The 15,112-nt window shown below is 42.3% G+C and overlaps 1 protein-coding gene across 3 annotated transcripts in view; it reads left to right on the top strand.

Annotated features, from left to right (window-relative positions):
• The window catches only part of Hipk2 (homeodomain interacting protein kinase 2), a 189,469-nt gene that overhangs the window by 46,956 nt on the left and 127,401 nt on the right, over positions 1-15,112 (top strand). For all 3 annotated transcript variants that reach the window (XM_028768462.1, XM_028768463.1, XM_028768461.1), the window contains exon 2: positions 8,988-10,071. In XM_028768462.1, coding sequence (XP_028624295.1) covers positions 8,988-10,071 — 1,084 coding nt within the window. The remainder of the gene's footprint in view (positions 1-8,987; positions 10,072-15,112) is intronic.

Below are 15,112 nucleotides of genomic sequence, written 5' to 3'. Positions count from 1 at the left end.
AATGATAAGCACCATGGTCATTGTTGTGGGTATCCATTACGGTTTATATAGTCAGCTCTGTCCTGTAATGTAGATCTGTTTTCTTTTCTTTTTGGCTTTCATCTGTCATGTTGCTACTCTCCTGGCCTCATGTTCCATTCTTCTAACTCAAGAACCAAACAAATGAAGCAGAAGCTCGAGTAATGATATGAATTGAGATCTAGGCAGACCTCAGTTCCAAATTCAACCCTGCTAGTAGCAAAGTGACTTTGGGCAACTTACGTCATCTCCCTAAGCACATTTACCCTCTGTTCAGTAGGAGAAATGCACTTTACCTCACAGTCCTGAGGAGTAAGCACCCGGAGTCCAGAAAAGAGCAGGGGTGACCATGAAAGTCTCAGAGAAGTGATTAATTCCATGTGGTAACAGAGTGAGAAGGGACGAGTCAGGGGCGAGCTGGCTCTCAGAGCCACTTTGCATGGTTAGAAGTCTTTCTAGAGTAGTAGAGCCACCAGAACTGTAAGGGGGCAGTTGGTACGCAGTATCCAGTGGAGGTAGATGATTGCCTTGGCATTTGTCTATATATTACTCATATGCAAATGTGCTTCAGATGTTTCCAAGCAAAGCAGAAGCTTCCTGAGGACTGAGTCTGATGTGCTCTGTCCTCCTAGTAAGACCTGGAACGCCGGCCTCACCTTTTGAAAGGTCATCCATCTCTTGAATCACAGCTCACCTCCTGTCAAATCTTGCCTGACTAACCTGAGTGATTCCTTCTCTCAGCTGTGCTGTTTAATTTGGCAGTTGTCCTTTTAAATTGGCATAGGATTTAATGATGCTATGAGATTTTTAAGCTCCTTTAGGTCAATGGTGATGTCTTTTTTTTTGTTCTTTTGTTTTTTTGACATGGGATCTTACTTTGTACTGGCTTCCAATTCGTAAAGATATGCCTACCTTTGCCTCCTTAGATTAAAGGCATGTGCTACCATGCCCAGCTAATGGTAATGCCATAGATGGTTTTGTATTTTCCTTCTGCCTCATGCCAGTCTTCTATATAGAAGACCTGTAATACAGATCTGATGATTGGTTTAGTTTATTTTCCAAATGTTCAGTGCTGCTACAATTGTATTGCTGTTGTCATTATCAGCAAGGATTCTGAAGGACTTGTGGTTAATTTTACACTGCTCTGGTGGAATTATATCATGTATTTAACATTATACAACTAGTGCATAAACACTTTCTGATTGAAAATGATATAAAAGCCCCAAAAGATATTTAGTACACACTGTTTTGAAAATCTGTCACTTAGAAACAGGTAACCTGAAATTGCCTCACACTTTTTAAAAATACAAACTTGACACACAGAATAATTACTACAGTTATGAATATTTTGTAGTATATCAATGAAGAATTTTTTTCTAATACTCTTCAATCCTCTGAGGCATTAAATAATCACAAGTTTATCAAGGGCTATACAAATTTACCCTTTTCTAGGTGTTTGAGGAGGAGTGGGAGGTTTTGAGACAGGATTTCTCTGAGTAACACTGGCTATCTTCTGTACACCAGGGTAGCCTCAAACTCAGATTTATATACCGCTGCCTCTCAAGTGCTGAGATTAAAGGCATACCCTACCATGCTCAGCCATAGACATATAGTTCTAACATTGATTTATTTGAACTTATTTTATATCTTACGTGCAGAATATTGCAAGGTATTATGTTAGGTATGGGAATGAACTCTTTGAGTTATGTATTATAGGGAAACAAAGTAACATTGTAACTTCCATCAGATACCCATCATTCAGGGAGTAGTACATGCCTAGAAGGTTTTAGGAAGTGAGGAGGTTGGGACCTCTTATGGGGATCTGGACTCTACTCTTTTTAACTATATAACTGGATTTTGAGTGGCAATCTATTTCATATCTGCCAAGCCTAAATTAAACCTTAAATACTGATAAAAATGATGCCTATTTTTACTTATAATTCTTTCTCTTGAGCTTTGCTGAATTCAGTGAAATCAAGTTCAATGAAAACAATTAATCATATGTATCACGTATCCCCATAGTTTCGGCAGAGTCTGATCTTCCAGTAGATAATTTGGTGAAATGGAAAGGAAGTGTACTCACATGTGAAGCAACGTTTTAGTTCATCCAATTGTGAAATAAAAAGTTATGAAGAAGCTAAGCAAATACGTTAGGAAAATACACTAAATAACCCAATCTTTTAACAAATGTCGTTTTCAAAAATAGTAAGTTAAAACTCAAGATCATGAAGACTTTTAGCTTCTTAGATGAGTATGACAACGAACACTTGTAATCCCAATACTGAGCTGAAGGCCAGATGGTCCTACTTGAAGCTAGCCTGAACTGTATAGCAAGACTCCGACTCAAAGGGGCAGAAAAAGTTGTCTATAACTCTGAAAGAATTTCTTATTGAACCTCAAAGACTAAGAAAGACAACAAGCTACACAGAGTTACTCAGGTTTGAGCTTCAAATCAGGGTTTGATTTTGCCCCTATTCCAGGAGCCCACACCACGGGCTCACCACATGGCATTCAACTCATTCCTGGGTGAGAAGGAGATTGTGTAGGGCATGTGTTAATGGGGTGAGCATACCACGATAATCAGGCTGTCTCAGGCAAAGATGCTCACTCACCCTCTCAAAGACACCCCTCCCAGAGTCATGCGCGTACTGGGTACTTGGTGATTTACAACCTGAAGAATGGTCCATGATTTTATACAGGGGCTGGAATCAAGTGTGATTGAGTTTGTGGGCATCCATGGCATCCATATAAAGACTACAAGGCAAATGCTTTGAAAATAGTATTTTGAAACACAGGTTTATTATGCATAAGTTTTAATGTGAAATGGGCATTTGGGGGGAGCCTAAGGAGCAGTTAATCTTCATTGTTTAAACAAGGAGAGTGTCAAAAGGCATTGAAACCTTTGGGTTTGTTTGGTACATGAGACAGTCCATCTTTTTTGTAGTGATAAGGAATGACTTAAAATGTTCACAGTAATTCTGTGTGACTGTTTTTAATCAGGTTTATAGGCACTACTTTTTATTTGTCATGAAGTGAGGAATTTATTACATACAGTTGAGATGTAAGTTAGCTAAATTTCTATTGAGTTTGTAAGTAAATCTCTTTTATGGGTAGTTTGTCCATAAGCCCAGTAACATGGAAAGACGTGTTCAGTGCTCATGCCTTTGGCCTGCTCAAGAGCCAGTGGCATGATAGTAAGAGTACTCCTTTGTAGACACTTCACCCTATATCTCAGCGATCATTGGATACACAACCATTATGTAGTGTTTTATCTTGAAAGACCACCAAGGCTTTTATAGAAAGATTTGGATGGGCTATGCCTCTAAGGAGCAGGTGTAATTATTGCAGATTTATTGTGTTATTCCCTGGGCCCTCCATACTGCCCTTCAGGGAGTTAAAAACCTATCCTTGCTAAAAGAAGTCCAAGCCAAGTCTTCTTCTGAGAGCCCAAGAGGTGATACAGAGTTTGAAATTTGTATAGGATCAAACTGAAGATGTCTAGTCAGCCCCTGCCGTTTCTGAGGGGAAGTTATTACTATTATTATTTTGTGTGTACAGAAGGTCAGTAGTCCTTGAAGAGTACAGGGGTCAGGCCATAAAGAAATGAGAGGAAACATTTAGCTTTTCCTTTAGAGTGGAAAACATACAGGTCTCCCACCCTCTTCTCTGTCCCTTGCCTTAGGGATCTGAACAAATGGAGTGGCAAAGGTTGTGGGTTTGACTCAGAGAGAGCTAAACTAATCAGGAAGGTTTGTTCCAAAAAATACTTCCAAAGAAAAATGTACAGACATAAGTTTGATTATGGACATGAGATTATTTTAAAATGAAGCTACAAAGCTACCAGTGTTATAAAAATTTTAGGGCTTAAAAATCATCATAAGTGACTTTCTTTAGCTATATTTTGTTTGAACATTCTCCTTCTCACAGGAAAATGGACTGTGCCATAGAACAAAGGTAAAAAGGTTATTGGAAACATTAGGTCTAGTTCTTGGAATAGTGGCTGTTGACCTCAGCTGTGACCACAGGAACCCCAGCCAGAATCTGAGGCAGATGCTGGCCACAGTGATGGCTACAGAGAGGTTCCAGCCATGTAGGTCTCCTTGCTGATCCTGGGCATCTGTCACCCAAGGCAGCCAGTGATTATTTCCACAGTTTTGTGACCCTTGGCTATCATCCCAATAACAAATAAGTCATAAGCTACCCTCTTCCCCTTTGTAAAATTCCACTGTGCAATGTGGCTTCTCTACCAAGAACTTAGTGAGGACAGGGACCAATGCCTCCAAAGCTTTGTGTGTAATCAGCTTATTTCTTCTTCCCTCCTACTTTCCTTTAGTGACTTGAGTGAGAGGCAGGAGACAGTCAAGGGACAGTAGCTGAAACAGATGTTAATTTTGCTTAGTCTCTTCTGGGGATAGGTAGCTTAAAGCCAAGGACTGCTCTTTTCTGTATTACTTCAAGGGTATCAGACCTTTTGACATTGTAACAAAATATCATTTGCAAATGTGTTGGACCACATTCATAAGTGTATGGGAACACATGAGGCCAGCAGGCCACAGGTTGGACTTACCTGGCTTACAGCATGTGTAGCTATATGAATATTTAAGTGATGTTAATAAATAGAGAATAACCACTTTCTGTGATGTTGTATTAGGAAGATATTGACATAAAAGTAGATGAAAAGTATGGTTGCATAACTAATCAAAATAATCATGTCAAGCAATAATCATGTCAGACATACACAGGCATATTAGTCATAGTACCCAGGTCAAGATTGGAGTCAGCTTTCAAACCAGAAGGGAAGTCTCTGTTGACCCATGGAGTCACAGTAAAGGCAGATTCAGAGTAGTGCTTAGGGTTAGACCAGACCTCCAGGAAGTCAGAGCACATGCTACTGGAGCACAGGCAGAGCATGACTGTCCAGCCCAGCACAGGAGCTGAACAGCCTCTACTTTGGTATTGTGTTTTCATTCTAGAGTATTGGTTTGTTTTGAGTCAGAGTCTTAATGTGTGGTCTAGAATAGTTTCCAGTTCTTAAATCTTCTCTCTTAGCCTTCCAGTCACTGGAAGTTTACTCATGTACCACCATATCTGGTCTTCTCCCTTGCTTTTAAAAAAGTCTTTATTTGGGTTAAATTAGAGATTTGTCTCTAATTTCTAGTCAAGTCTGCTTCTTTAGACGTGAGTGACTAGTGCCAAAGCAGTTACAGGTTTTCTTCTATTAGCAGTGGTCAGCATGCACTGTAAGCTTGACCTGCCATGGGAAAACACAAAGTATGAGGCAAAACAAAGGGCTGAGGGACAGTTGTAGTCCTTGTTGCCAGAATGCGGTCTAGTTGTGGAAACATGGCTTAAACATGTAAATAGTATAAAAGAGAAACAACTTGCCAAGTGTGCAGGCACACAGTTGTGATCCTAGTACTGGGGAGATGGAGGCAGGAAGATCAGAAAATCAAAGACATCCTTGCCTGCATAGTGAGTTTGAGGCCAGCCTGAAATACATGGGACCTTGTCTCAAAAGCTCAGGCCTGGGGCTCTAAACTGCATGGTCTTTAGATGAGTTGAGAGAAACAATGACTTCATGGCAGAAGGCAAAAAGTACAGGGTAGTGAATGAAGCAAGTGCAGGAGGCATTCTAGTCCAGGAAGAGGGGTGGGGCCAGTCTAGAGTTGAGACTTCTAGAAAATCAATGGCTGAAGAGAAGCTAGATGATTGACTGGGAATCAAGACGTGTGTCAACTCTTCAGCTTTATCTTCTGGGCACCAAGGAGTCACCAGAAGCTTTTGGACAGAGGAGCAATGCTCAGAGGTTTATGTAGTAAGACAAATCTACTGGCCAGATACAGGCATGTTAATGATCATCCCAGTGGCCAGGTTCCTGTATTTACTTTTGGAAAGTAATAAGGATTTCAGCTATGGGAGTGGCAAAAAGAACAGAAATTAAAGAGTTGGAAATGAAACATTTTACCTTATATAGTTATTTAAATACTTTTAATTTTAAAAAGACATTTTAAAGGAAGGAGAAATCAGTCAAGACTGAGTATCTTTTGCTTGTTGAGGTAGTGAAGACTTATCAAGGTAAATACAGTTTGGGAACCAAGCAACTGGATAAATACTTTTTCAACAGAATGGAAATGTTAGAACGGAGCATTAGATGGCCATGTTTTAGGGGAAAGACAAGGAGTTCAGCTTTTGAAGATCATTTTTGATGTAGTAGGAGACAGAAATAATATTACTGGAACATTCAAGTGGGAACTTGGCTCATGATAAGCACGTGGGAGTTGCCTGCATAGAGATGACTGCTTCAACTGTCTGAATGAATGATGCTTTCCAGAGGAAACAGAATACCGAGAGGACCAGCATTATTTTAAAGGAGGAAGAAGAGGGGTGTAATTAGCCATTGGAGGAGGAAGGCAGTTACAGACTCACATTAGAGCAGATAAGAACATCAAGAAGGATGTGCTGGTCAGCAGTGTCAGATGTTGCGGAGAGGTTAAGGAGAATAGGGGCTGAAAGACACATTGGATTAGGCAAGTAGGAAGTTATTTCCCTTAAGAACACAGGTCTATGATATTTGAATATGTTGGAGAAGGATTAAATGTGAGCATTGAAGAGAAGAGCACACAAAGCATAATTTACAGGTAAGAAGGAAGGAGTTAAGAGGGGGCTACGACTGCTACTCTTCCTGCATTGTAAGTTGGAAGCTTGTGCATGCACACACACTTGAAGGCAGAGGGAGAGGTTAGGTCAGTGATACATTTGGATAACCTTGTTCAGTACCAGCTAGAGACTTTGGCCCAATAAACAGAGATAATCAATAGCTTCAAGGGGAAAAGAAGTGGCAGGAGCAGGATTCTATAGAAACATGGGAGACTGTGGATTAGGGGACTAGCAGAATGTGAGCCTGACCTCAGGATTCTGGGCAAGATAGGTAGGGATCCACTGAAGAGAGGGAGGATTGGGGGACAAATGATGGCGTTAAAAGGGAGGTGTTCTGTAGACACTCTAGACAATGTTGGGGGTCAGAGAGCAGCTGCTAGATGTGTATCAGTAAAGCTTGGCAGTCTCTTCACCTTCTAAGTGCTATTGTAAGAAGTGGCGATGGAGCTGGGGAGGTGCTCATTCAGTATGACGTAAGCATGAAGACCCGAGCTCCATCCTTAGCATCACTACAAAGCCAGGCGTCTGTAACCCAAACACTGGGGACGTGGAAACAGGAAGATCTGGGACTTGCTAGTCAGTCAGTCTTGCTGAATTGGTGAGCCGCAGGTTCAGCAGAGAGACCTTTTCTCTGAAACTTTGGCAACTGAAACCTGTTATCAACCTCTGGCCTCTGTACACTTAGTGCATGCACACTCAGACATGTATATACATGAACACACACACACACACAAAATGGTTATCAGAGGCAGCTTAGAAGGTAATTGGTATTTGTTTCATCTTGTACCTTTAAGGGGTTTTCCTTTCTTGTCACTGTAGTGTTTTTTTCCTTAGTCTGTATATCACATTTTAAAAGTTTCCAGTATCACCATAATTATAAGTTGTACAGCTACTTCAGAAAGGTCTTAAGTAGTTTTAAGATTATCTGAGTTGCAAGTATGAAGTCATAGTTCTTTCTCTCTCAGCTTCCATTATGCGAGTGTGATACAGACTTTAGGTTGCCATCTGGGCCTCCTTTAATTACCTTCCATCTTACTTGTTTTTGAGATGAGGTCTCTCAGTGAGTCTAGAGCTCACCAATTAGGCTAGACTGGCTGACCAATAAACCCCAAGAATCCAACCATCTCTGCCTCCTCAGAGCTGGGTGCACAAAGCCATGTCCAATTCTTCCCTCCCCCATCTGCATATGTGGCTGCTGGAAATCATGTTTAGTCTCTTATGCTTGCATGGTGAACAGTTTACCCAACAAAGCTATCTCCTCAGCACCTAAAATCTCAGGGTTTTTAAAAGAAATTTATTACTGCTTGTATTGACAAAACAAGTGAGCTAGGAAACCACAAATAGTGTTACTGGGCCCTTTCTGAAAAGGGATACATGTTTTAAGCCAGCCAAACACCAAATAATCTATCAACTCAGCCTTATAGAATTCAAGATGACAAAGATACCAGATGATATGTAGTATGTCTCATTCAGAACACAGAAGATCTGAGAGGTCCCTGTGATAGGGCTTGTGCAAGAGCATGCTTCTTAAGAGTAGTGAACCTGGTTATAGCCATCTGTTGACAAGTCTAAGCTGACTACATGGAGGTGCTAAGTATGTAACACTTACCTGGGATACTTGATATAATCTTCAGATTTAGTAAGATGCAACCTGAAATGGAGAATCGGTTTCTGTTACAAGTATAATTACAAGAAATAAATGATGAACTAAGTCCTGCTTCTGTATCTGATTCTTGACTATTCTTGACTCTGTTTTAGGAGTCTTTTATCCTCCTAAAGCTGGTAGATCTAATGGCAGAATATGGGAACCATAGGTCTCACAAACAAGGGGACTTGAATGTGCTTCTGGGTGGAATCGATTTGTTTTTTCAAGCTGCTGAATTTTTAAATCATCATGCATGTATCTGTGTGCATGTGCATGTGCACATGTAGACCAAGAACTGTATGGAGGCCAGAGGACAAGTCTAGGTTCTTACCTTCTACCATGCTTGAGAGATGGCCTCTTGCTGTTCACTGCTGCATCCGCCAGGCTAGCTAGCCCATGATCTGGAAATTTTCCTGTCTCTGTCACCTATCTTGCTATGGGAGCTTTGAGATTACAGTTGCACGTGGCTGTGCCCAATTTACGTGGGTTCTAGGGGTCTGAACTCAAATGTTTACACTTCGGCAGAAGTGCTTTACTTACTGATCCATCTCCCCAGTCCTCAAGCTTCTTTCCAAGTAGAAGAACAATCTGAGCCTAAATGAATCGATTCAGTTTATTATTGAAGGAGTAACTCAAGAATTTATCTTTCCTTTTTCTTCCCTTCTAGGTATGGCCTCACATGTGCAAGTTTTCTCCCCTCACACCCTTCAATCAAGTGCCTTCTGTAGTGTGAAGAAACTAAAAGTAGAGCCAAGTTCCAACTGGGACATGACTGGGTACGGCTCCCACAGCAAAGTGTACAGCCAGAGCAAGAACATACCACCTTCTCAGCCAGCCTCCACAACCGTCAGCACCTCCTTGCCGATCCCAAACCCAAGCCTACCTTACGAGCAGACCATCATCTTCCCAGGAAGTACTGGACACATAGTTGTAACATCAGCAAGTAGCACTTCTGTCACCGGGCAAGTCCTCGGTGGACCACATAACCTAATGCGTCGAAGCACTGTGAGCCTCCTTGACACCTACCAAAAATGTGGACTCAAGCGCAAGAGTGAGGAGATTGAGAACACAAGCAGCGTGCAGATCATCGAAGAGCATCCACCCATGATTCAGAATAATGCCAGCGGGGCCACTGTAGCCACTGCCACCACATCCACTGCCACCTCCAAAAACAGTGGCTCCAACAGTGAAGGGGACTACCAGCTGGTGCAGCATGAAGTGCTGTGTTCCATGACCAACACCTATGAGGTTTTAGAGTTCTTGGGGCGAGGGACATTTGGGCAAGTGGTCAAGTGCTGGAAACGGGGCACCAATGAAATTGTGGCCATTAAGATCCTAAAGAACCACCCCTCCTATGCCCGACAAGGCCAGATTGAAGTGAGCATCCTGGCCCGGCTGAGCACTGAGAGTGCTGATGACTACAATTTTGTGCGGGCCTATGAGTGCTTCCAGCACAAGAACCACACATGCTTAGTCTTTGAGATGTTGGAGCAGAACCTCTATGACTTTCTGAAACAGAACAAGTTTAGTCCCTTGCCCCTCAAGTATATTCGCCCAGTCCTCCAGCAGGTAGCCACAGCCCTGATGAAACTCAAAAGCCTGGGTCTTATCCATGCTGACCTCAAACCAGAAAACATCATGCTGGTGGATCCATCCAGACAACCATACCGAGTGAAGGTCATTGACTTTGGTTCAGCTAGTCATGTATCCAAAGCTGTCTGCTCTACATACTTGCAATCTAGATACTACAGGTAAGACATTTTCTGTGGAGATAGTCAGGATGCAGGAGGTCCAGTGGCATCCACAGGGAGTGTGTAGAGAGAATCTCCATGGTGGGGATAATGATAGTGGTGATAGCAGACAGAGACTTTAATCTGAGGGCTGGAGACATGGCCCAATGGTTAAGAGCACTCTTGCTGCTCTTATAGAGGGCTTCAGTGTGCTTCCCAGCACCCGCATGGCAGCTCACAGCTGTGAGTAAATCTAGTTCCAGGGGATCCATCCCTCTCTTATGGCATCTGTACACCCGTGTGGTATATGTACATACATTCAGACAAACATGAAAATAAAACTTTCTAAAAACAAAAAGAAACTTTAATGAAAACTTAGAACACATGCAGGCAGGAGTGACAGTGAGAAGCTATGTAGGAAGGCATCTGAATAACATTCTTGGTCTGGACATTGAGAATTGGGAAGGATTTTGGGGAGCTGGGTAAAGAGCAAACTGGAGAAGTCAGGTCCTTCTGGATGGAGAGGATGCAGACAGCTAGAACAGGAAGGGGTGTGCCAATAACAGGCAAAGGACACAAAATGCAAGGCTCATTCAGGAGATCAGGATGACCTATCTGGCCAGATCAGAAGATCTGTGAATAGTACCTGGAACAAGTCCTGGAAACTTTGAACAAGCAGGGGTTGATGGGGGAGGGTGTAATAGGTTGATAGCAGTTTTCTTAAAAGACTACCATTATAGTCATGTGGAAGATGCTGGAGGAAGGGAAGCTCTTTGCCCTGGGGCCACTTGCTTCTTCCTGTGATAAGTTTATAATAGGAAACATTAACTATTCCTATCCCCCCCCCTTTAATTGTAAGGAAATATCCAAGGCAGGATAATTTTGTGAAGAAAAGAGGTTTATTGTTCAAGGTCATGTTGCTCTCCTCAGCCTTATGGTAGATGGCCCCACAGTGGTGGGAACATGCCCAGGAATAGACATCACATAGCTAGAGAGGAAGACATATAATGGTTCAAGATTTGATTCATGCTTTTAAGTCAACTTTTATTTGAAGAGAACTAACTCAGGGATTTCTAACCTTAATTCCTTCCAAGGAGAGCACTGTTAATGAACTTCCACAAGGCCTTACCATCTCTCCACATCACTACACTGAGGACCAGTCTTTGAATTGATAACCTTATGGAGTCAAAACACTTCTACACTCTAGCAAGAGAGCTTACACATTCAAATATCACACAAGTGTTTATCTCATTTCTATTATGGGCCTTGCACAAAAATACTAGCTAGCTCCAAGGATATAAACAAAATCCTGGCCATCCCAGAGTTTCCAGAGTGCTGCAGGCTTTGGCATTAGTAAAATCCAGAACTGAACAGATCCCTAAACTCACTAGGCTGTGTGATTTGTGCTGACTGCCTAACTTCTGTATACTCTCATTTCCTGATGTATGAGCTGGAAGCTGGAGTTTTTATACCAGTTCCAGGGTGCTGTTGTACCATGCTGTGATACAATCTAGTGCTATGTGCAGTGGCCAGCCTGTGGGAGACACAGCGTCAGGAGGTGGTGGAGTAATGGCACAGAGCTGTGTTGGAAGTAATAGTGACCAGTCCCACAGAGCTGGAAATTGAAACTCAAAACTCCCATGAGAAAGTAGGCTGATCCATCTGACTCCACGGGTCTAGTCTCAAGGCTTCTCCATTCTTGTTCCGAAGGATTCCTGAGCTGTAGGAGCTCTTCCCTAGCTCTGGAATCTGATGTGGGAAAGTGATGGCTTTCTCTGAGCATTTAGGTATACATACTGCCCTCTGTTTTTGAGGAGTTCTCACATACTTCTTTATACTCATGAGGATACATCTATCTCTGCTGGCTCTCTTTCCTCAGTTTAGCTTGGAGGGGAGCCATGTGCCCATTGATGTAGCCATCCAGGAAGGTGGAGCCTGGACAATGGAGAACTGTACCCCCTCCTTGAGGTAAAGAGGGAGAATATGACAACTCATATTCTCTGGAGAGTGCCTGGAACTTCCTTGAAAGACAACTCGGTTTGGTTCATCATAAGGAAACAGCTTGCCCCAGAGGTGGTTGTTGCTGGGGCTTGCTCTCTGCAAAATGGAGGCTTTGCTGTCATTTTATATTTAGACTTAAAAATTCAGGATGCCAGTGGCTATTTCTTGCCAGTTCTCGGCCTGAATTTAGGACAAACTGTGCCAAGCTAAGGGCTGTGCAAAGTTTTATTTAGTTAACCTGTATTACTCTTAGTTAACAGCTTCATTAAAGTTTGGCTAAAAATTAGGCATGGGGGCTTGTAAAAAGGCTTAAAACTATATTTAATAAGCAATGCATCCATGTAGCAAAACTTGACTCAAGAAATTACCTTTGGGACTCTGAAGCCTGTTTTGTATTCTTGCCCTCTGTGCCCCTGTCACTTTGCCCACTGTGTGCCCCTCCTGCCAAGGACTCTGCAGTGTACTTTGCTTTCAGGAACCTAGTTCAAGAGGGCTATGAATGGCAGTGACAGTTCCATGGGAACTGGGGCAGGTCTGAGTCCCCTTCTTAGACTTGATGTCCCTTCTCACCAGCTTCATGGCCCAGTCACCCACTTGAGCACCTCATAGGGTGATGAAGCTGTTTGTTTACAGTTAAGAGCTCCCACCTGTCATTCTCATTTGTCAACAGGCACAGACACCTCTACTTCCTGCATCCCTACTTCCATCTGAGACATCTTTTTGGGTGTCAGAGTACCCCCTTTCTTTAGGCTTTAAGTGACTACTACCTAAAATTCTAGGCAGAATGGTTTCCCTCCTCCCAGGGTCTTCATGGTGTTGGGTTCTCAAGGCCAGCTAAGCAACCTTTGACTAGGGTCAAGGGCACAGAGTCCTAGAATGATAACTTCATTTCTAAATTAATCATAATATTCTGCCTGCCACAGGCCTCATCTGAGCCCTTAGAGTGGCCAGTCTCCTGCTATATAGATCAGAGGAAGCTCTGGAGAACACCATTCAGCTTTGACCCTGTTCGTCCTGCCTGTGTAGGACAGTTAGCCTAGATGAAACTGTTTAAGTTGATCTTCCTGACTATTTCACCTTTTACTTGGAGAGAGTGGATAAGAGAAGCTCTTTGATTATTTATCTCAAGGATTATTAAGATCCTTGTCAAAAAAAAAAAAAGCATATATCTTCAAGGAGCATACTTTCAGAGACATTTTGTGAGAGAGCAAGGGTGCTTTCAAGCTGCCTGGACAGAGAGGTCATTACATGCTCTAGGTCAGTCTTTCCCCAGGAGTCCCCTGTCTTGAACCTGGCACATTAGCCACTAGGAACACTCCACTTTAAAAGGGATGAATACTGATGAATACTGTATGTCCTTTTATCATTTTAAACCGGACTATATTAATTGCTCCTCCCATGGCCCCCATCAGGTATGGTTAAAAAAACAAATGTGATACAAAGTGAACTTCCTGTTCTCAGTCTGAAGGGCATGGGGAAGAAGGTGGTGGCTTGGAAGCTACTATTTTCCCGAGAAGCTAGGTATGTGCTTGACTGAATTATGAGTGGTGGCAGAGAGCTGGTACCAGCTCTGCCTCCTAGAGCCCCAGGATCTCCCTTTCTTCTCAGTGGTCCACATCTGGATCCTTAACAAGGTCACAGGAAAGTGCTTCAAGGGCCAGGGTAAAGTAAGTGAGTTTATTAAGTATTTAGCTAGGGACATAGGAAAAGGATGCTGTGCACTCAGTACACAGGGTGGCTTTTAAGAACGTCACAGTTGGCTACATACAAGGTTTTATGACTGAGCCAGTATACATTGCTCAAAGGTTGTAACTGACCAGGTTTAAAGAGTGAGAAAAGCTTAAAATTTAAGTAAAGTTTCAAAACAAATAAAAATACATGGGTTAGGTTTACTTACTCCTCTGACATTGAATATTTCCCATTTGTAGATAAAATAGTGAGGATTTTTATGAAGTACATTGTTTAGATTTAGGAGTGAGAAAGATGTACATTAAAATGATAAAACTCACAAAGTTTCAGATATTCTGGCCCCAAGTGGACCTCATTCATTAGTTTTTAACATCTTATTTGAGATATCTTTAGAAAAAACATGATTATTTCTCTGGGAGATTTTGGCTTTGTTAGTTGTATTGAGCTTTTTTGACCCTCAATCAGTATAAAAGGCAGATTAGATTTCAGAGTGAGGAGCTTCTGCCTCTCCTCACCCCTTAATTTTCCTGTATTTCTAGCCTACCACAGAGTTGCTGTTGGCACTCTGTGAGGGAAACCTGGAATGTGGCTTTAAGGAAACAGGGTAGCTTTGTCAGGTCTTTGTGACTGGAGGGGTCTAGTGGTGTCTTCCAATTTAACCTATGTCCTAAAGGTCAGCTCTGAGGGTAACTGTCAGCAGTGCTGGTTCTCAAGCTTGCTTGTACCTAAGAGTCTGGAGAGCTTACAGGAACAGAATTATACTAGATCCTGTCTGAGAGCTACTGTGCCCTCTGTGGGAAGAGGCCCCTGATCCACAGACTCTCGACCCTCTACCCCTACCCTACCCTAGAGATTCTTAAGAAACCCTGTTCCCACTGAGAGCAGGCTTCCTCCAAGGTGGAACACAGTGGAAGGTGATCCTACCTACTTGTATTAACTCATTAAAGAAGCTCCTGCCAGGTCATTATTTATTTCTACATTGATGCCAAAGTTTTGGCTTTTTGAGCAAGCAGTTAACTAGTGCTAGGGTATTTCTGCTATTAGTATGACCAGTAAACTAAAAACAAGACCAAACATTAAACTCTGAAAAACCACAAAAAATTCACTGTTGGGCAAAAGATAGTCAGAGATGACAGTGTGTACAATTTTGTTTCTGCTCTGGACTGTTCAAAATATTTTGTATAGACTTTTTTGAGACCTTTAAGACCATTGCTAAGAAAAGTGGGTATAAAAACCAGGACATAAGGGCTGCTGATAAGATGGCTCAAAGAGTTAAGGATACTTACTACTAATCCTGGTAAGTTTTGAATTTGACCCCCAAGACACCCATATGGTGGAAGGAGAGAACTGACAGCTGTCCTCTGACTTCTAC

The sequence above is a fragment of the Grammomys surdaster genome, unplaced genomic scaffold, assembly GCF_004785775.1.
Source record: "Grammomys surdaster isolate TR1022 unplaced genomic scaffold, NIH_TR_1.0 186, whole genome shotgun sequence".
Lineage (NCBI taxonomy): Eukaryota > Metazoa > Chordata > Mammalia > Rodentia > Muridae > Grammomys > Grammomys surdaster.
The sequence above is the reverse complement of the archived record's forward strand: the minus strand, read 5'-3'. Positions and strand labels throughout refer to the sequence as shown.